This window comes from Haliotis rufescens, unplaced genomic scaffold (genome assembly GCF_023055435.1).
Source record: "Haliotis rufescens isolate VD_foot unplaced genomic scaffold, xgHalRufe1.0.p SCAF_6, whole genome shotgun sequence".
Taxonomy (NCBI): Eukaryota; Metazoa; Mollusca; class Gastropoda; order Lepetellida; family Haliotidae; genus Haliotis; species Haliotis rufescens.
The window spans coordinates 49,610,248-49,633,949 of NW_025964334.1; the positions used below are offsets into that span (position 1 = coordinate 49,610,248).

General features: G+C 40.0%; 2 protein-coding genes across 3 annotated transcripts in view; both read left to right on the forward strand.

Annotated features, from left to right (window-relative positions):
- Positions 1-1,154: 1,154 nt before the first annotated feature.
- Positions 1,155-8,602, forward strand: LOC124112145 (BTB/POZ domain-containing protein 2-like). 2 transcript variants are annotated; one of them, XM_046472123.2, is made up of 4 exons: positions 1,155-1,320; positions 2,677-2,849; positions 3,374-3,653; positions 4,710-8,602. In XM_046472123.2, the coding sequence occupies exons 2-4, from the start codon at positions 2,780-2,782 to the stop codon at positions 6,016-6,018; spliced, it is 1,659 nt and encodes a 552-aa protein (XP_046328079.2). In that variant the 5' UTR covers positions 1,155-1,320; positions 2,677-2,779; the 3' UTR covers positions 6,019-8,602. The 2 variants fall into 2 exon arrangements, with proteins under 2 accessions (XP_046328079.2, XP_046328081.2); XM_046472125.2 differs by having other exon boundaries at positions 1,316-1,386.
- Positions 8,603-10,488: 1,886 nt separating this feature from the next.
- LOC124112132 overlaps positions 10,489-23,702 on the forward strand; it is a 58,937-nt gene continuing 45,723 nt past the window's right edge. Inside the window, exons 1-11 of the mRNA XM_048386178.1 lie at positions 10,489-10,575; positions 10,963-11,041; positions 11,938-12,198; positions 13,003-13,275; positions 13,596-13,862; positions 14,650-14,916; positions 15,197-15,766; positions 16,388-16,654; positions 17,242-17,502; positions 19,628-19,900; positions 22,181-22,369. Of these exons, the coding sequence (XP_048242135.1) occupies positions 10,570-10,575; positions 10,963-11,041; positions 11,938-12,198; positions 13,003-13,275; positions 13,596-13,862; positions 14,650-14,916; positions 15,197-15,766; positions 16,388-16,654; positions 17,242-17,502; positions 19,628-19,900; positions 22,181-22,369 (2,713 nt within the window). The 5' untranslated portion in view covers positions 10,489-10,569. The remainder of the gene's footprint in view (positions 10,576-10,962; positions 11,042-11,937; positions 12,199-13,002; positions 13,276-13,595; positions 13,863-14,649; positions 14,917-15,196; positions 15,767-16,387; positions 16,655-17,241; positions 17,503-19,627; positions 19,901-22,180; positions 22,370-23,702) is intronic.

A 23,702-nucleotide genomic window follows, 5' to 3' on the forward strand; every position in this document is an offset into this window, starting at 1 on the left:
CACACTCATGTACGCAGGCACATACATAAATGAACGCACACACACATACATACATACATACATACATACATACATACATACATACATACATACATACATACATACATACATACATACATACATACATACATACATACATACATACATGTGCGCGCACACATACACACTCATGTACGCAGGCACATACATAAATGAACGCACACACACATACATACATAAACATACATACATACATACATACATACATACATACATACATACATACATACATACATACATACATACATACATACATACATACATACATACATACATACATACATACATACATGTGCGCGCACACATACACACTCATGTACGCAGGCACATACAGAAATGAACGCACACACACATACATACATGTGCGCGCACACATACACACTCATGTACGCAGGCACATACATAAATGAACGAGCATACACACTCATGAACGCAGGCACATACATAAATGAACGCACACACACATACATACATTTTCGCGCACACATACACACTCATTAACGCAGGCACATACATAAATGAACGCACACACACATACACACTCATGTACGCAGGCACATACATAAATGAACGCACGCACACATACACACGCATGTACGCAGACACATACATAAGTGAACGCACACACACATACATACATGTGCGCGCACACATACGCACTCACTGTCGCAGGCACATACATAAATGAACGCACACACATATACACACTCATGTACGCAGACACATGCATAAATGAACGCACACACACATACATACATGTGCGCTCACACATACACACTCATGTACGCAGACACATACATAAATGAACGCACACGCATATACATACATGTATGACAAATGACTAATGCATAGCAATTACGTAATATGGCCTTATTCAATTTCAAGGCACATTATCCAATGCAACATAACATTAAAGAACTAAATTATTCGCAAAATGACTATAGGGATTGTGATAAATTACGTGTACTACGCGTTTTCCGTAGTTGTCAGACAACGGAAAATACCACACATTCACAGGTGTCAATTACACACACGTATCCAACTTTTTGAGAGCAGTGACTAACGTGAACAGATAACGTTACAAAGAAGTGAAACTAGGAACCAGGAAAATTTCACCTGACAAGGAAGGACGCGATGTCGGACGACGCGACATACACACAACTATGAAACTACCAGCTCTACGGAGTCAGTGATAGATGGCCCTAGTGTCACACGCGAGCAAATCGCCTGTTTGTGTCTTCATGCAGCTAAACGGAACACCTGAATGAGTCAGTATCTCAGGTAAGTCACGCTTCATTGAATACAGGTGAGAGACGCGCAGGTAGATATCAGTGACAACCAGTGCAGGTAAGCATGTAATGCGTTACACATTTTTTGATTTTATCTATAGATTGTTTCGTATAAATGAGAGGGGTTTATTGTTTTATGTGTTCATGGTTGTAATTGACCCACATTCCCAAGTGTACACGTAATGCGGATATGTTAAGGTCTGTAGTTCACTGACAACGTGTGACTCATGCGGTGTTAATGTTTAATGTGATTTTTAATGTGAAAAACGTGTCGATAGGTAGTGCTGTGTTTAACCAAGCATTAGCACGCTATTAGCCGGATTCGGCGCATATTGATTAACGTTTATAAAATTTAGTTCTCCTGAGATATAAACAAAAGTTACCTGTGGAAGACCTAAACACTGATATTAACCAATAACTGGTAAACAATGATACTGGTCGCACCATTATTACATGCATTTACCTCTCAGAAACGAAGAGTCATACAAACACATATGTGCATAGTTTGAATAATAATTTGGTTAACTTAACAAAGCACTGTTTCAAACGAAAACACACTATGTTGTCAGGTTTAAAACGATCCAGCAAGAGTGTAGCTATACCAATATGAAGTTGAAGGAATTGATATTCATGTGTTTGGCGGGTGGGTATTCACACAATGGTCGCCTCACAACATGTAAACATAGCAAACCCATAACAGGTCCCTTGTAGAGTGCCATACACACCAAGGGTGTGCTGTGAAAGGAATATAAACACTCAGGCCGAACATTGTGGCTGTAGGCTCAGTAAAGAGATCGGTGACATGACGATCACTCATGAACGTATCAATTCAGATTATTAAATCAAAAGAAATGAGAGAGCAAGAAAAAGTATGGTTAATGAATTAAAAATATGATTTTTGTGTAAGGTATCTGGTTATAGGAGGTTGTATTTACTTTGATAGCTAATCTAATTTCAAAACTAGCACACATTATAAAAACAAGGCAGGGATATGCTTTCAGTAAACAAGTATAAAATCCCTTGGTTCATTTCAGTGATTATGTCTAATTACTGAAGATTTCAGTAATTAGACATAACCACCGAGTGAATCAGTTATTAGACATAATCACTGAAATTTTCAGTCATTAGACTTAATCACTGATTATACTTGTTTCCTGTAACATATGCATGTACAAAGTAGCGTTTACAATATTTAATTAAATCATTGTCGTGAAGGGATAGTTTGTTTCATGATTGTTGGTCTGTTCATCGCACAACGGACTGTGCTTTTCGCAGAGTTTTCTTTACAATTATGGTAATGGTTTTAGCGCTTTTATTTACAGTTATGTACAAGGAGTGTTTGTTTTAGGCGAGGGGAGTGAAGATCACAGAGTTCCAGCCCAGAAGCAACCCAGGTGGGGGATTCCAGAGAATCGTACCCAATCAGCCATTGTCTTTGTCATTTGGATGAAATGATTTCCCTCTTGCCGCTACACGGACCGGGTACCATGCCCGTTCATGGTCTTGGAAACTCATCTAAGGGTATTGTATGACATATGTGTTAATACATACATGTAGCAATAGAGGGTGAATAGAAAAAGCGAAAAGTCAGATTTTAGGTTCTTTTCCAAAAAAAATGAATTGTCCCAGAAAAGCTTGAAAAAGAATTTATGGTTGAGACTGTTGAAAAGAAAAATGTCAGCTGCAAGAAAGACATTGCTGCAAGATGCTTTTTTAGAAAACAATATTTAGAATCATAGTTTTAATTAATCAAATATCTGGTTTTGTAACTGTGGCTGAAAAAGTGTCCAGAACTCAAAACAACCGCTACCAGTGCAATCGTTCTACTCAAATAAATACTTGCAGACTTCTCATAAGCTAAATTATATGGACAGTTTGTTTATTAAGGACTCACTTTCTCCTACTTCATGCAGATGTTTGCAAAAAAAAGAATGTTATCCATAAAGTTGGATGCTTTCTTATTAAGCCAGCAACTTCTAGAATGCCATTCAAACAGTTGATACAACTATATATATATATATATATATATATATATGTTGTTACAGATATGGCCACGACAGCACGAAGGTCCAGACACATCGGCTCTGTAGACAACTGGCAGAGTGGAAAGACAGTTGTGGAGTGTAACATGCACATGCTTACGTCAGGTGTGTCATGTGACGTCACCTTCCTTGTAGGCCACGATGGTCAGAGTGTCAGCGCCCATCGATTTGTCCTCATCAGTCGCAGCTGTGTGTTCGCCGCCATTTTGTCCGAGATCAACCGTGTTGACACCGACATGGCCATCCCTGACATTGAAGCGGATGATTTCCACACCTTCCTCGTGTAAGGAGCTGTCATTTAGACATTGTTATGTCGAACCTAATGTGACCAGGAAAATCGTTCTAATCATCACTTTGGACTTTCGTCACATTCTGTTCGAAATGGCAGAGTATATGTAATTATGTTTGGAACAGTGACTGGGTATTCAATGCAATAACCTCAAATGTAACCCCTCAACAAACTGCGATAAAACTGTGCCTGACAGTATTTATGTTTTGAGGTGAGGTGAAATGGGGATTAACGTCGCGTCCAAGATTATTGCACTTATATAGCAACGTGCATGTAGGTGTGTGTGTTTGTGTGGCTGCTTGTACTAGTCCGGACTGATGCCGTTATTAGTGCTAGCTCACTGAGATACGATGCCGCAGTTTAACATGAATACCCCACTCAGACACAGTATACTCCGAGCCGACCAGTCCTTGTTTTAGCCCATTAATGCCTAGCGCCAGATAGGATAACAACAAGTACCATCTTTTAACGTCTTTTGGTATGACGCGGTCGAGGATCGAACCCCGGACCTTCCGCTCTCCGGGCGGACGCTCTACCACTAGACCACGGAGGCGGCCATGTATGTTTTGAATGATTACAATGATCTATAAAATGCTCATGTTGGAATGCGTTAATAACGACGGGATGGTGGTCCTGCTCTTTAGTCAGGACTGAAATATTTATGCATGAGTGAATGAGTTAGGCTTGACGTCATTTTAACAGTACATATGATATGTAACGGCATGTCAGCTGAAAATTTGAGGAAAACAGTAGTGGGACAGGTTGTAGGCTATTAAGTCAAAACCCACGATCACAAGTATGCTGGTGATAGACCAATGATAAAAAACCGAGCTAACATGGCTTTCAAACCAAAGATCAGCGGATCATGACTAAGGGATGCAACTCAGTTTCACAGCGAATTGGATCACTTACACAGCCCAGTCCCTAATGCTTATGAGGAAAGATTATATAAATAATAATAATAAGCGTATACCTTTATGGCTTATTTCATAAATAATGCATGTAAAAATATTGTCTATCAGTAACTTCAGTTTCTCTCTTTTATTTCAGATACCTGTATACAAATGAGGCCGAGATCGACCCCAAGAATGCAACATCATTGTTGTATGCAGCCCGGAAGTATGGTGTCGGTGGCCTCGAGGACGAGTGCGTGGACTATCTCAAGGAACATCTCACTCCTCTGAACGCTTGTATGATTCTTGAAGCAGCATTCCAATCCAACCAAATGAAGTTGTACAGCAAGGCACTGAAGATGATCCATAGAAACGGCGAGGAGTGCCTAAAGACGCCGAGTTTCCTTGTTCTTAGTCACACCTGTGTTGACCAGATTGTACGCCCTGATGATTTGGTAGCTGAGGAGACTGATGTGTTTGAAGCTGTTGATAAGTGGGCGGAAGCTGAATGTAAACGTCAGGAGTTTGAGAGCACACCAAGAAATAAGAGACAGATTCTTGGTGATGTTCTCATGTGTGTTAGATTTCCACTAATGGAATCAAAATACTTTGTCGACACTGTTGGAGCAAGTGGATTACTTGCTGATGATGAGAGATTGAAAATATTTGTTCATAATTTATTTCCGGACAAGGATATAAAACCGTTTAACAAAGACGAAAGAAAAGGGCAACGTGGAAGTTCAAAAAGGAGCAATAAGACCAATGGTAGTATGAGTTATAGGGAGATGAGTTCTAGAGAACACCGAACACTTCCTAAGATAAATCATCCAAGACTTGGGAGCAGGACACACCGGGGGTTTGCTGGGAAGAGTCGCGAAGAAGAAAGGAACGATTTTGATGATAACAGTGAGACGGAAGACAGGCATGGAGGAAGCTTAAAGGAGCATAGAAGAAGTAAAAAGGAGCATCACAGAGAAGGTCGTCGGAAGAAAGGGAAGAGGAAGGTATGCAACAGGACGGAAAATAGATTCAGGGTTCAATCATTCGGGAGAAACTGTCGTGGTCGAGAATGGGAACCTTTGAAATTCCGATGTCGTGAGGAAATTGAGTTTTGCGGCTTTCTCATGTTTGGGCCTTGTGATGATGATGTCGCAACCTATGACGTAGAGGCTCACCTTACAGACGAGTTCAACGTTGAGATCGCTGGTTCCAATATTGCGTCCTCCTACAAGGCCAAAAAGGAAGATGTGATATTTGAAGTAATGTTCCCCTCACCGATCCATCTCGCGTCCCGAAAGTGGTATACGCTCAATATCTTGATCCGTGGCCCGCCATCCATGTACGGTTCCGATGCCAAAGAGCGCATGATCTCTCATGGCGTTACGTTCGAATTTCAGCAGGTGGAATCACGTGCAAACAGAAATGACCAATGCCAGGTTCCATACCTCTTGTTTACAAAAGTGTGAGGAGAGTCTGAAAAACTGACTTATGTAAATTTTATATTTTATATGTCACATTAAAATCCGATCGTATTACTCGCTACCGCCCACACAGATCTGAGGACATCGCATTAAAGGTCACGTCAGAACGGCTATTCATCCGACCAATCAGAGCGTCGCTTAATAGATTGGGAAATTAAAAATCTGAATGTGTTTTCTCCTCATGTTACCACGAAAAGGTTGACCCGAGGCATTCTGAACAACAGTAGGATAGTGAGAATAAGGTTTGACTTTAATGAAATACGTTTTTAGAATTGGTAAGTGTGGTTAACCTTCTACAGCCAGAGGAAAGACAGGTGGCCAAGTCGTCCCATAGACGTGCCCGAAATGCCAGATTCGTCCTGATTATGTTTCTAGGTTTGTCACCACCATACCCGTGCTCGTTGAGGATATGCCTCGATCTGTGTAGTGACGTCTCCGGGTTTAGATGCAAGGCATTAGTCTTAGGTAGAACAGAGTGGAACATCTGTCAGTCAGGACACCGACAGTCCAGCAAGCCTTCATTTCAACGTTGGACATCACGTATACTAATCTGGACGATAGCACTGTGTAAGTACGAAACCCAACCGTATCTCGATTTTGGTCCTAGATATATCACCACAAATCCCGTGCTCCTGCTTCCGACCAAGGTGGTACACGTCAAAGAGCTGATATGCCATGATAAAGTGAGAGGTTGTTCATAGCGGCATACAATACAATCCACTCACTCGTTGTGAACGATACCGTCTGGACTGTCAGCGGATACTATGAGATACCACACACATGCAAAAATATTTCTTGTGTATATGTTTAGATTATTTATAACTGTTATGGCTTAAATTGTGAACAGACTGTCACGTGTTTCATTGTGTCAATACTGTAAATGTTTAGATTGTGTCCAGATTGTCACATGTATCAATTGTAAACGTTTAGAATGTGCAAAAACTGTCATGTATATAGTTGCATCAAGACTGTAGATGTTTAGATTATATACAGACCCCGCCACGTGAGTCGATTGTATCTAGACGGGTGATATCTTTTACAGGAAATGAATACTGAGACTCTGTGATACCATTGATGTACAACATTGTACGACATACTCGCTGTGATACCTTTGATGTACACCATTGTACGACATACTCGCTGTGATACCATTGATGTACACCATTGTACGACATACTCGCTGTGATGCCTTTGATGTTCAACATTGTACGACATACTCGCTGTGATACCATTGATGTACACCATTGTACGACATACTCGCTGTGATACCATTGATGGTCAACATTGTACGACATACTCGCTGTGATACCATTGATGTACACCATTGTACGACATACTCGCTGTGATGCCATTGATGTTCAACATTGTACGAAATACTCGCTGTGATACCATTGATGTACGACATTAAATGACATGCTCGCTGTGATACTAGCGTTTAACGACATTGTTCTTTAGTGTTCGATATACCATATGAGTCGATGCACCTGTTGTGTCAACGGTATTACATGTAATGGGACCACATGCATAAAATGGAACTTGTTCTCCTATTCTCCTTTTTATTTTATTTTTTTGTCAGATAAGCACGGCTAACGAAATAAGCGAATATCCTGATTCTTATTTTATTGTATTATTATATTATGTATCATGTATTATAAGCCAAAAGCTCCAAAGAATTTTGATTTTCAAGTTCACCTTCTTGAGAGAAACAAGTTTTGCAAGTAAATATTAAACATTAGTTTAATATATCGACTATATTGAGACAATTTCTAGAGGCCATTTACTAGATGACTTCATTGCCAAAGTTGTTTGTGACCAACATGAAAATGCCGTTTAGCTTATAAAAAGATTTATCCAAATTACCTTTGCGATACAGGGTTCATGTGTAACGTCATTAGAAAGGACCCAACCCTTTAGGGGGTCGAACAATATGTTCCAACAAGTATACACAGTTCATTTCCACAAATCACAATTCTTGATAAGGTGTGACGATGAATCAATTATTAATCGAGTCTTCACCAGACAATACAGTAATTGGTATTATGAGCAACGATCCACGTTGTCGTACATTGACACGCCATCGTCCCTGAGCCTTCCCACCTGATCCCAAATGAATCTTTGCACACATGTTTACAAGGTATTAAAGTATTGTCTTTATTACCAACAGTTTTGTTTCGTCCTCCGTAATAGGGTATGCGATTATTTAATGCCGCATACTCCGTACTTCCGTGCTTTCTAGTAATTCTATATATTTCAAAGCACACGTTGCAACATCGGAAAATTACATGCTTCGATAATTCTACCTCAGTGGGTAATATTAGTTGTAGTGTCTGTTTGTCCTTTGTACCACTACTGGAAATAAAATTGATGGAAATGTATATATTAATAGGTTTGTTGCAAAGTCGGTCAGGAAAGATGCATACTATTAACATACATACATGCACACATAGTCACACCGACATTTTAGGACATTTGGTTCTTGTGTGACATAAACTTCAGGAAGTACGTATATGCATATGTATCTGTCAATCTAATAAACATCTGAGACCTGCATCCCTTCGGACTCCTCCCACATCAAGCTGACACGCCGTGATATTCACAAAAAAAACAACGAAACGCAAAAGAAGTGAAAAAGTAACTTTGGCAGACCATACAAATGAGTATTGTTTAACCAAGCGGCGTTTAACCAGACTCACTCACTCACTTTATCTAAACCACTACCGTGATTTATCACAAGAGTACTTTTCAACAGCAAATTTCAAACCACGCATTCTGCATTGAATGATTGATCGGTTCATTGTGCACACGCGCTCTAAACCCATTGGGTATCCCGGGCTGTTCCCGTAACTTTCCCTTTATAAATTTAAGGCATGAATGTCAGTGAGCGCTTGTAAAGCCGGTTGGAATTGTACAATGAATGAGCCCGTGATCTGACATATTTGCAATAAGCCTCACAAACTATACACGAGGATTATTGAATCGTCAGTGAAATGTCCATATCCAAGGCACATTTATCAATAGCCGTTATCTGTGTCAGTAATGTGTATATTTCTATTATGTTAGACAAAGGAAGCAGTGGCCACGAAGCTTGTAATTCAGTACTTCACACGAATGGAATTGAATTGCAGAAACTGTATGTGTATACATGTAAGCGATCAATAAAGTTATACATTGAGTCTTTTCACGTGTAATTTTTTTTATACTTAGGCATTTCAAGATTGGTGTATAAATATACTTATGCCAACCATTTTTTCCCAAAAAGATACAATGTGTACATTAAATGGGAACATAAGTAGTGCGTATGGCACACGGCCGGAGGTAGATGAGGACTGCTATCCGTAGATACTCCAGAAAAGACATGTGGTTGTGTCAGCTTTAGATCGTTACGACGACTCGGTTTCGATTCCACACATGTTTCCAAAGTATTCTCTCTATTCACTCTCACATTTATTAATTTCATTGTCCTAGCTTTAGTCGATATGAGTTCTGGTGCTGGTATGTACCTCAACGTTCAACGTAGGCCGCACAAATCGGTAGAGGGCAAACACAAGATTTTACCAACACCCACACACAATTCGTGTGCAATAAAATTTAGAGCATTTGTTGGAACATTTTTAGGGGACTCTTTTTTGGAGAGAAAAAAAAGATTAAAATGGTTACAACACTGGTTTATTCCCCTTTATATTCACCTGTGCCTGATAAAAAGTAGTTATTATGATATATACGACAGTGATCGTGTTGGTAGTGGTTACAGACGTGAGTAAGTCAGGGAGACATTCTGAAGGCACCTATTTTGAGACGGCCACACTGCGTCTAGGTGAATGGAGATCGTGAGCGTCGGTGTACTGCTGGTGAAAGGATCTCCCATCTATTCATTTGTCTACACTGGTTGTGAAGGCGTTTCACCTGACCTTGTCAACAAAATCAGCCGTCTCGTTACAACTGATTCTAATTCGGTCGCGGTTTTCATTTCAAACGAATCACCCTTTTCTTTTCGCATTTACATTGTTGAAATTCTTATTGTCTTGTATGCTGCTCGTATTCATATACAATTTAATGCTTGGATTTATTTGTCTTGGGGCGTTCACTTTGGACAAGAGTTAGTTTGATCTAAATGCCTTCCTTTGACACAAGCATGGTAGTGTTTGTAAAGAACGTCTGCAACACTGGTTTATGGAAATGCATATCACAATATATTTTAACCAAGCTTAACAATATCGGTATAATGCCGGCACGCCTTTTAGCATGGAAAGTTATGATAGAATCATTTTATTCTATTGTACCGCAGAGTGACTGCGAACTTGCTTGCAGGGTATTCAGGCATTCATTCCAGACAGTACACATTCCTTTGACCAACCTACACTTTATACAAAAGCACTGAGCGAGTGTTACGAAGTCTGAGTTGTATGGTGGGGTGACTATCGAGAAAGAATCGCTGTGTAAACGCTGTGTGAATATCCCCATATGAGATATTGACGTGGAAGGACACAGCAGAGGGGCGAACAAGGAAGGATACATGTACACGCCACATCGGAAAGAATGAAAGTAGGGATTTTACATTTAATCTGGATTATTTCTTTAATTTGGTTATCATGTTATGCCATGTTTCTTCATACGTAATCCTTATCTAACCTAAAGCAATCAGGTTTTCAGCAACCCATGCTTTTCGTAGGAGCGACTGTCGGGGCCAGGTGGTCAGCTTCGGTAATCATAGTGTCAATCACGGGATTGTCGGGTCTCGATTATGTACTTACAGTCATATAGATAAAACATTGCTGAGTGCTGTGTTAAACAACAAGCAATCAGACTAACGTTAGTGTCACGTTTGTACAGATGTTGATATCATTTGGGGGTCAGTGTTATTTGTGACAAAGTAGAAGCTGAACACCTTATATCACGAGAATGAACATTGTCATTTTCCGTACCAACTAGGAGATGTTTCACAAACGGTTGAAGTGGCTTCTTGCTGCAGTGGTGTTGCTAGTTCCATCGGCGTCGTGTCAAGAAAACGGTAAGCAATAGTTGTACTCATTGATATCTACCCGGGCCAGCTCTTTGTTTGTCGTAAGAAACGACGAAATCTGATCGGGTGGTCAGGATCGAGTATCATCATGATGTAGGCGGAATATTGCTAACAACAAACAAACAAACACAATGTCACTTCTACATGAGAAAAATCGGAATAGTAGTTTAACATCCTCTGTTACGTATGCTGTTATTGTTACATCTAAGGATGATGTAGCCAATTTGGATTTGAAATGGTTGATATTTTTTATATATAAGCGTATAAGTGCCACATTCTAAAACAAATGTCCCTATTCGTAGATGTTATTTACAGCTACGTAGATGATACTTACATCTACGCAGATGATACCACTCACATTTCTATGATATAATCTATGTAAAAGAAAGTATTATCTACTATCGAACAATACCACTATCTGAGTAACGATACTAACAATTATTATATCATATACTTAGATAAACGCATAAACTACGTAGATATAAGTATTATCTATGAAGGTGTAACTATGGTCTACGTAGATGTAAGTGTCATCCACGTAATTATAAATGATATAGTTTTTAAAATGTGGCACTTATACGCTTCCATATTATGAGACATTTCATTTATTTCAATAACGTTGCGGTCGGGTAGCCTAGTGGTTATGGCGTTCGTTCGTGACGCCGAAGACCCGGGTTCGATTCCCGACGTGGGTACAATGTGTGAAGCCCATTTCTAGTGTCCCCGCCTTGATATAGCTGGAATATTGCTAAACGCGGCGTAAAACCATACTCACTCATTTCAATAACTGATCAGGAGAGAACCGCCCTAACATTCAACCAGGAACATGTGATAACCCATTCCTAATAACCCATTCCTGATAACCCATTGTGTCAACACCACAGTCATAATACGTGGACTGGAAGACAGCGTTTATAACGTGGGAGACATCGGACACCTGCAGGTGCTGTTGAATCAGACAGTGGACGATCCAGGAGTATGGTACAAAGATGGCAAGGACGTTCGAGGCGTAACAGGCAAACTGCTGATACTGGATGCGCCCACAGCTCGCCAACTGGTCATCTACAACGTGCAGTACGGCGATTCCGGGAACTACACCCTCACTATCAATGGCGTAAACACTTCGGCAACAGTCACAATAGGAAGTGAGTAGAGAGCTGTCGAAATCATTGAAACAAAATGTATTTTATCCGTCATTTATTCCAGCTGATATTTATTTCTTTTGAGTGACGTCTGTATGAAGTTATTTCTATTTAGTTAATGATGTCTCTTTTCAATGCTCCACAAGATAAACTTTGGGATAAAGGATTTTATTCCTTTAAGCCAAATTAAGCCATATTCCAGTGACGGTGTATCACTGTATATGTGACCGTCAATCTGTAAACTTATGTAATTTACAACGCCTATAAATATCAGTTATTGTACAGGTTGATTGAGAAAGCTGTTCATTAATTTTATTATGATGACGAATTCCGAAATTGATGTTTAATTTCATCACCCAGTGACCGAAATTGATATGACTAAAAAGAAACGAAAGTCAATGTATATACTTCTAGTCCAAGCTTCATACGTCGATTGTGATTTTTAAGCCCTTTTGAACCTCTCAATAAATTTTATTTATTCAATCCGATCAATAAATAGACAGATATTTCAGTCAAGTTGTGATCAGTATACTGTGTCTAAGTGGGGTATCTATGTTGGCCTGCATCATGGAATCTCACTGGGTTAGTATTACAATATCGGCATTAGTCCGGGCAAGTACAAACACCCCCCCCCCCACCCCCCACCCCCCCCCACACACACACACACGTCGCTATATAAGTGCAACAATCATGAACGCGGCGCTAAATCCCATTTCCCCTCACCTCGCCCTGTAAGTTATCTTCATGTCTTCAACACCAACCTTATTTAATAACATTTCCCCTTATCACTCATCTTATATTTTACAGCTATCGACATCCTAATAGGTCTCCGTGACGTGAAGGTCGAAGTTGGCAAACAGATGTCGTTTCAGACAACCCTGTCTGCTTCAAATATTACGGAGGGCTACTGGACAAAGAACGGTGTTCCACTGACCAACTCGGTCAAATATGAAATCACTGTAAGCAATCAGGTGCAGCGGCTGACCATCACAAGCTTGACCACTGGTGACATAGGGACGTACACCTATTCGGTGCGAGGGAAAAACACATCAGCTAATCTTGATGTGGAGGCAAATCCAGGTAAGTTTATGTCTTGCATATGTGACATTTCCGTAATCATGATCATACGATCCTGGTTAGAATCCACAAATGTAGATCTCCAATAACCTACAGTCAATGTTATAACCTACAGTGTATATCCCAATTGCGGGGTCCCATTATGTCAATCTGGTTGTCTGTTCTAGACCCGATTAGTTTCAACCCGTCGTCATGTTACGGGAATATTGCAAAGTGCGACCTTTAACAAGAAACAAACAAACGTTCACATTTGAACTGATATAAAGGTCACCTGCCTAAATAATGTTGACCTACCTGCTGATCGTTTCATTTCTCTACTCTAGTGTTACGGATCCTGCAGAGATTGCAATCAATGACTGTTGCACCTGGTCAACCTCTTGAACTCCGGGTGACCCTGTCCCAGCCAAACGTATCACTTGGTACCTGGTACAGAAATGGGGTTCCTGTTTCGGAATCGGAAAACAGACAAATTTCCGTGAATGAAAATGTCCACCAACTTCTCATCACGAATGTCCAAGCAGCCAGAGATTCCGGAATTTATGTCTACATTGTTCGGCAACTGGTTACAGTTGCTAATATAGCGGTGCAGGGTATGTTCAAAATAACATAATTAGTCAAGTAGAGAATATATAAATTGTCAATAACCAGTCTAGATTAAACGTAAAAAACGATTCCACTTGGCCAAAAGGGCAAAAGAGCTGTGAAAACGATGTAAATGGACCACTGAAAGTGTGTGACGACACCGGGTGTTCGCGAAAAGGGTAAGCATGTCTTGCCCTACCATCACATAATCTGCATGAAAGCAAGTATTTACTGCCTGGTCATAAATCCTGTTTCTCATAACACCCTGACACTAAGTTTGGCTACTTTCTATTTGTCTCGGTATTTAAGATTCATAATGAAATATCAAAACAGAAAAGTTACAAAATAATTATAGTATTTAAGGGATACCAGAAATTTATGCTAACAAATGGACGTTTCTAACTTTGCCTTTTAGGCCCAATGGATTTGGTTCGGAATAAAATTATTCTCTGGAATTGACGTTTTATATTTTAAACTCAACTATATCGTCCTCATTTTGCTACAGATTATTGTGCATGTGTTAGTCTGTGTTGTTAAATTCAAGACGTATGATTTCATTTGCTTCTAATGAAATACTGAGATATTTTATGCTGATTATATTATATAACATATGAACTGAAATTAAGACATCTTCATGATCATGATCACATTGAACCATAAAAGAAGGAGAAAGAGTATTAAATTTCACTGTCGAGCCTTCTTTCTTCCTTCGGGTTTAAGTTCTAAACGCAATGCTATACAGAGTACAATTGTAGGTGTACATAATATATTGTCATATATCGCGTCTTTCCACAGAAATTAACATTCTGACAAACCTTGAGGACTTCACAGCAACCCTTGGGAGCACCGTCTCCTTCACATGCAGGCTGTCTGAAAGTGGTGTCGACGTTGGTGTCTGGCGGAAAGACGGGAAGACCTTGTCTAGTGATGGTAGGATAACTATAACAACACTTGGGCAAGATCAGGTGCTTACCATCAGGACCGTCCAGTCGACAGACGCCGGCTTGTATCGATACACCATCGGCAGCAAGGAAACATCGGCACTCCTGAACATCGCAAATGGTAAAACGTCACCATGAGTTACTAGCATTCAATGCATTCGTCTTAAATAACTTTATATTATCCACAACATGCAAGTGTACACTGATCAACTGTTCCTCATTCCAATCATCGATGGTACACCCGTAATGCATTATCTTGCCCAATCATTTGTGTATTGCAAACACGTCGTCATATTAGTAAAGGTAAATATAAAACGTCAAAGAAAGAGAACAATCAGTAAAATATACAGGTATGATAACTACATCAAGATCGGATATAATTACTGGGACTTTGTTTGCAGATGCAATTGCCTTTACCGCTTGCTTGGTCATTGATGGGTCGGAAAGTGTTCAGGAAGCCAACTTTCTCATAATGAAAAATCTGATGAAGTCGTACATCAGTCGTACCTCCACTGCCAACAATCAGTCCAGAGCTGGCGTTGTTGTGTTCAGTGATTCTGTGACAAGCATCCCAATAAGTGCCAATCTCTCAGCCCTCACCCGTCAGATAGATGCACTGGCCTACCCAGGACAGGGGACATCCACGCACCTGGGCATCGACCAAGCGAGACAGATGCTGCTGCAGGACTCCACACTGAACCCAAAGATCATGATAGTTGTTACAGATGGCGCCTCCGACAATGAAGTAGAAACACGTACAGCCGCACAGCGTGCCAAGGATGCTGGGATAACTATTTTTGCTGTAGGAATCACAGAATTTGTGTCATCATCCGCATCATTATTAGCAAAACTGGAAGAAGAAATATCAACTATAATTAACAGCAATTCCAACAAAATCAGTCTCCCAACATTCTCCAACCTAACTGGCATAACTTCTGAGACTCTCTACGGGATTTTTCAGAATTTTGTGGGTAAGTTGCGTGGTTCTAGATAAATATATTATTCACAAGGGAGATATTTCTTTGGTGATGACTACAACAGTGAAGGTTCTCATGTTTTAGTTGCAAAATGAGCACGGTTCTGTAACTGCTATACATTGTTATTGTATGTCTATTATTAATCCTGTTCCCGAATAACTCTTGTATGTAAATGGTAAGATTTAGGAATTGCGTACATCAATAAAACATCATTTGTAATAGCTGAGTGACTGAATGGGTGAGTTGTGTTTACAGCTGCTTTGAACAGTATTCCGATAATATCATGGTGTGTCACCTTATGTAGAAGTAAAGCCCGAAAAGATGCAGTTCTCAGACGTTTACCACTTTGGTAAGACCCAAGAGTGCGGTTATGGTGCTGACAACCCTGGAACCATAATCAGGGCAGAACCGGGATTCGAAGCTACGACCATAGGTTTCTTGTGTGTCTAAGGGACGCAACACTGGCACCCTATTGTATTACAATGCTGGATCATATTACAAGAAACCAACCACTATCGAAAACATATATCCAAGTATTCCATGATTCCTACGTTATCCGAAGAGTATATTTCCATGTCAGCAAATAATAAAAGCAAACTGTAATGGTTGTTTCAGCTGGAATATCAATCACCCAAGAAATGGTGTCTCAGACAGCACTGACAGGCTCACTGGTATCCTTGACAGTGAGAGTCAACAGATTAGATGTGACTTTGGGTGTCTGGAGTAAAAATGGTCTGCCCCTCGTGTTGGGTCAGAAGTACAAGAAGTCTGTGTCGTCCTACCTTCAGAAGCTTGATATTATCAGTGCAGACCTTGATTCTGCTGGATTGTACACTTTCACCGTTGGGAAGCAGAGTTCATCAGCATCAGTTACACTCTTTGGTCAGTATCCTGACATAGTGACATAGAGGTGTTATGCCGCTTTCAGCTATATCCCAGTCAAATCACAACCGGGTACATCTAGAAAGTTTGATCAACGCTGCACTCAGCATTATTCCTACCATATTACGGCGGTTGGGTTACGGCTTCTTATAAGAGACGACTAAATCGGTCGATGACTTGGTTGATGTATTTCATCGTTTTCCATTTGCCTGGCATAAACTCGATTAATTAAAAGACCGGTGTCATAAAACTAATTGCCGAGAATATTGCTGAGAGCAGCAATAAACAACAAACAAACACACAGACATATCACGGTTGGGTACAACTATAATGTGTTTTGTAGTTTAACGTCACGTTCAGACCACTGTCAAACAACTGGAATATTGCTGAGTGTGACGGGTGCCACCGGTGGGGCAGGATACGCTGACCTTTTCGGAAACATCTGGTATCACCACTATTGATAGTAATTCATGGACACCTTCTTATGAAACAGTAGGAATCGTAATATGGATTCTGCTTTTAGCACATAATTCTTATGATTATGGAAATCATACATTCAAACCAACCTAACCATTGTTTTGTTATAGATGCAGTAAATAATGTCACTACATACACCGGAGGGCAGGCTGTATTTAGAACTCACGTGGCTCCAGCAGGCGTTTCAAGCGGACAATGGTCAAGAAGCGGAGCAGCTTTGGCAAATTCCAGCAAATACACAATGACCAACAATGAGCTTGTGGACAAACAGTCACGGCAGCTGGCCATTAACACAGTACAAGTGTCAGACCAGGGATTCTACAGCTTCACTCTCAATGGAGTGGCCACACGGGGAAACCTTATAGTTACAGGTATGTATAAAATTCGCGTCAGTGAATCTTGCAGGACATAGAATGTAGATCATATACTTACCTTCTTTTTAAACAATTACTGTCATAACGACAAACACTGTTTTATCCTTAAAATAAATAAGCATATCTGAGTTCATGTAAAAGAAATAAAAACTACTTCAAAGATACATAATGATACAGAATACGAATTTAACGATGAATTAACTGCCAGGAAAGAGAAAGTATACGTATACTCTTGAAAATTGGATTAGATACATAATTTGCAAAGGTTAACAAAACGTTACTGGGCTGAAAACAGGAGAGAGACATGATGCTTTAATTCGGTACTTTTCTACTTGGCTCTGTAAGAGGTCCAGAAGTCACAGATATAAATTAGCTTGAGCAATACTCACATTATGTATGGTATTACATTATATTTTAACTTAGAAATGATACTGTTTGCTTTATCACAGATCGTAAGGCATCGGCCACATCCCGATGTATCATCCCTGGTTCTGTCTGTGGTTACACACAGCCACAACTCTATAGTAGCGTTATAAAGACCTAAGCATTCAACAGCTTTTATCTGTATCTGTATATACAGTCTGGCCTTAAAGCAGCATCCCCCCACACCCTAAAACAAAAGAGTGCAAAAAATAAAATGAAAATAAATTTGTAAAAGAGGACTGCCTTACCCAGTTCATTTTCCGAGTACAGGGAGCTGAACACCCCACCCAAATTCTGCACCAAGTGTAACTTGCTTGAAAATATCTGTTGTCACATTCAGCTTAGGACATCATGTTAACAAAGACAGCACTAAATATGGAAAAAATACATGGTCAGATTTTCTTATTTGATGGATGTAGACATAAAAAAACATAAGCATCTTGCACAAAATCATTGCTGCCTGCTGATTCAATCTGCACTTAAGGAAACGAAAAGAGCGTGTTAAACGATTTTGTGTAGTGGAACGCGTCAGTCGACTCAATGTTTTTATTCGGGTCCACTTCCGGTTGACAGCAGTGCGGTGGTAGCAGTGCATTCTCATAAATGAAGTCCGTCCCGTTGCATTTATTTGCGAATTTTGCAGGATTCGATGTTTCTCTACTCGTTGTAGAGTAGACATATCTTCGATGACAAGTTTATCATATCGAATCGGATTGCAGCACATTGTCTCCCCTTGCCAGTCTGTCTATCGCGCATTCCGAACAAGCGCCGTAAAATCTCATTTCACGCATACCGCTGTATCTTTTGTATTCGTCATATCTTGTCGGAATTGTTGAAGGATTAAAAGATTATCCTTTGATTGGACAAGTGTCACGATTATAGGTGATTGTTTCTGATGGTTTGCTGTTCAGACTATGTGCTTTGTCAATTACGACTGTCGAGGGATGAATAATCAGTTTCTCTTGCATTTCTCTTGCGGGGTTCTCACAGTCCAAACCAAACATAATTACGTTGTGACGTCAATGTTTGGCTTCACTGCGGTCTAATGATCCTTGTAGTTTATCTATTCGCAGTCGGAGGATTTTCAGTTGTCAGTTTTCCTCTCTCGTTTCAATGGATTCGTGGAAAGCTACCGTGAGGGTATCATACCTGTTGTTTAACGTTAAAAGCGAATTCTTTGTGAAACTTATTCCCTGTAATATCTTCATATCGGCTGTAGTTGGCTTAGAGAAAGTTACCCTTAGCGTTTTCAAAACACGTGCGCACCCTCTCACGCATGCGCAATCCAAATCACTTCAAACATAAGGCCCAAAACACAACTATGATACCCCTATTAATATAAGTAGTTGTCTTCGAATAACCATTTCTTGTTTATTTCATTTGTAGCTACCATCAAACATTGGTGTACATTTCCTTTAGTCCGGCAGTTAGGATCAGTACAAATACAGTAAGCCGAACATGTTAGGAAATTGAAAGGAGTCAATATATTTTGTTTGTATAGTTATGACACGATTCGTTGCGATTTCCATAGAAAACTAAACTAAACATCCTGATGGATAATGTAAATATTATCTTCATCTATGTCACTTATATCGAACTTAAGTCTCTTGAAAAGTGATAAAAGTAATTACGGTGTTTTTATTAATAACCGTGGGTGTTTATTATGTATCGTGTGTCTAGATCTGTTTGGTGTTTTTAGCTTTAAGGATTACCTCATTTTTGCAACCCCTAACTGTGACGGAGGGTTCTGCTACCAACCTTGAGACCACTCTGTCACTACCCGATATCGATACGGGTGTTTGGAGGAAGGACGGGGTTGAAATCGTCGGTTCTCAGAACATCCAGATATCCACTGAGGGAAGAACACAGCGCCTATTAATCACAGAGACAGGTCTGGATGCAGCAGGAGAATACTCCTATTCAATCAATGGTCTCCTCACCAGGGCGCAGGTCACTGTTGTGCCGACACGAGGTAGGTGCTATTGGCTATCACATAGAGATAATGTACAGTAAAGTCAGTGTATAATCAAACAGTCTGGATTACCACCCGAAACAGATTCCATTGGGCGTAACAGGCATAATAGTAATGAACAGTAAATGCATGGGTCTCTTAAAATCAGGGATGACCGGTGGGTCGGGGTGTCCTGCTCCACCGGTAGCACCCACCACTCACTATTTTCATTAAACAGTGCTTGTTTGTTGCCTAGTGCCCCAGCCAGATAATTTCTTCCAATCGACAGCAGCCTTAAACCAATCGGGTTTGGGCTACAGACATAGTCTGCACTTGCACGTATTGTCGGGTTGAATGACACTAGCGTAAGACTTCATAGCTTGTGTTCGTATGTGGAATCACACCCATCGATGACTCGTGAACAAACTTACCATCGCTCTATACAAAACATTATCCAGAAATCGCATCGTGTGATAGTTGATACCGTACAACATGTAAAATGTGTTAAATTGATCTCATTATCAGAAGTAAACTGTGTTAAAGTTACAACAAAACGTAACAGTGTCATGGCAGTAAACCTTATGCTTGTGTGGATATGAACTGCAAAAAACAAGTAGGATGATTGGTGTTTATTCTTCATTAGAAAAAGCGCCTTTAATGAGAGTTCAGAGATGTTTAGGTAAGGGAGAGAACCGAGTGATTGCTGCTACAACTGCATAATACTCTCAGATTATTCTTGTTGTAAAGCCATTTAATACGATATAATTGAAATATTTGACAATTTGTGAAACGTTAATTTTTATAATCAATTTCAATTGATATAATTTTCACAGATATTTTGGCCTTTACGTCAAATGGAATCTGTTTCGGCGGACAATCAAGACATTCTCTTTCATTGACAATACATATTCATGCATTACCACAGCTCGATAAACCAGCAGTTGAATTCATTCGGTATGATAAGGTTTTGCCATATGACGCGTTATTCATTTCTCATTCTGTTCATATAACCAGCCCGAGAAACCTATTGTGGGCTTCAATCGCGGTTCGCCGCCATTATATTTCTAGTTTTGTCAGCACCATACCTGTACTCGTGGGTTTCACCAAAGTGGAACACGTCTGAGACTTGCATCACCTCCCACATTAAGTTGACAGCCCGTGCTATAACTGGAATACTGTTTAAGACAGCTCTGAACCCAACTCACTCACTCACTCACTCAAGTAATCAAGGCGGCATGGTAGCCTAGATGTTTAAGTGCTGAACACCACAATGAAAACCCGTCCCTTGTATGGGTTCATTAGGTGAAGCCCAGTTTGGTTTGTAAGCAATGGAACTCGTAAACCAGACATTTTATCTGTTGGTCTGGCTGAACTGATGAAATGTAGAATTAAATGTAATTTCCTACCTATGATTTTAATCGTGTAATAGGAAAGTGCCTACACTACACGTGTTACCAAACTGACTACAATTGCTCAAGGGATATCTCCCTTTAACCAATTACTTCTACCTCTTAAGCAACGAAGCCCGCCTCCGTGGTCTTGTGGTAGAGTGTCCGCCCGGAGAGCGGAATATACGGGGTTCGATCCCCGGCCGCGTCATACCAAAAGACGTTAACATATGGTACTTGTTGTTACCTGGTATTCATGTTAAACTGCGGCACACACACACACATACACACACACACACACACACACACACACACACACACACACACACACACACACACACACACACACACACACACACACACACACACACACACGTGCATGCATGTCGCTGTATAAGTGCAATAAACGCTAAACCCAATTTCACCTCACCTCACCTTCAGCAACGAATATATTTCATGAATCTTCCAAACATTCTAAAGGTAAACACAATGACATACACAGCATTCCAAGTTAGTAATGGTTCTCAACAAACTTTCCTGGTCGTAAGGGTCAACGTAATGAACCGTGTGGTCAGACACGATGTCTTGGTAGCATGGCGTGTCAACAACCCCGACGGCCTGGACTGTTGCACACAATATCACTAACTGGAATGTCTGGTCTTGACACATTTATTTACAAGCCACTGCCATATAGCGAGAATATATCAGATTACAGTGTGGTACAAGGAACAGAAACAAACCCATAGTTCGTCCGTTCTATTCAAGATATTTTCTTGACCTTCTGTGTATATCAGCATTATTTCTCACACTACATTCCATTCTTAGTAAGTAATATATTTTTCACTTGATTGTTACACATGTTGACTAATGTGAATTTCTTCCGTGGTAATAATAATAATCTATTTTGTAACAGTTGATGGTAACGTGACGCAATGGACACAGTGGAATTACTCTCCCTGTTCAGCAACCTGCGGTCCAGGTCAGAGGAATGGGACAAGGAGCAGGACATGCACCAACCCAGCACCAGCATTTGGCGGGAGGAACTGTACTCAACCGCTGCTTTCTGAGGAAACTGTCATTTGTACTGACCGAAACTGTCCTGGTATGTATATTATGTTGTAACATATTGAGTATTACATGTTGTTCGTGGATATAGGCTAGAAATCTACTTGGAATGAATTGGTAAAAAAATAAATATTAGAAAATGGAAGTTCCACGTCACTGATATAAGCTTCCCTGATTCGGAGTGACATGATTTTTGCTGCCCCAACTCAAACTGTCCTGGTATGTATGTATGTATGTATGTATGTATGTATGTATGTATGTATGTATGTATGTATGTATGTATGTATGTATGTATGTATGTATGTATGTATGTAATATGGTATAACATGTTGAGTATTACGAGTAGCTCTTGGATATACGTCACGAATATGCATAACATGACTTTGTAAATTATAATACGTTGGAAAATGAAACATCTATGGCACTGATATAAACAGACCCTATTCTCTGTGACGTGGGAAATCATCAATACAGCCCTCATTATCGTAAATGGAGCTATGTTATATATAGATATTGCTATTGACACAGCAATACATACCCCAAAGACGCAAATGATCGTTGTGTTAACATTTGATCACTTACGATCAATAGAGGCTTCATAGTCCTGTCTAAATATGCCAATCCAGCATGTGGAGTGTGTATTTTATCTTCGAAATATTTTAAAATCTCAATATGGGAAAGAAGGGAATTCAAATGAAAAGAACATTATGCCAACGACACATGTTCGATTCCTTACGTCGGTACATTTGAAGTCGATTAACGATGCGCTACCTTGACAGGACTCTGCATTGCTTAAAATGGTGAAAACCCATACTTACTTATCCAATTAGATTATATGAACTGCAATGAACGTTAAATACCTTTACAATGAAAACCAATTATGAAATCAGAGATGCGACTTTTTCATCGCTTTGTTTGTAGATATACGTTGAAAACATTTCACATGCATTAGGGCACATCTATGTGGATATATTAATCTTTTTACACAGTCCAAATGGACCTCTAAAAATATATTCCTGACACGCGTAGTGAACGCAACTCTGTACAGCATATTGCGAAGGGTACCCACATTAGCAATGGTAATTTAATTGTGTAAGAATCACTGGAATTGAAAGAGAAGTTCAACCATTTCTGTTTAAATAATTGAATACACATGCGCACAATAATGAGAACTTGCGATAATGCAACAATAATGACAAAACTCCCGTGGGTATTCCTGGTTAGAATTGGTCCCAAGCAACCTTTGCTGGTCATGAGATGACTTAATGAAGGAGGGGAGTGGGTCAGGTTATTCCGACGTTGGGGAATTGCACACAATATAAATGATTGGATTGTGATGCCCAGACTCGAATATTTACAGGCCACTGCCA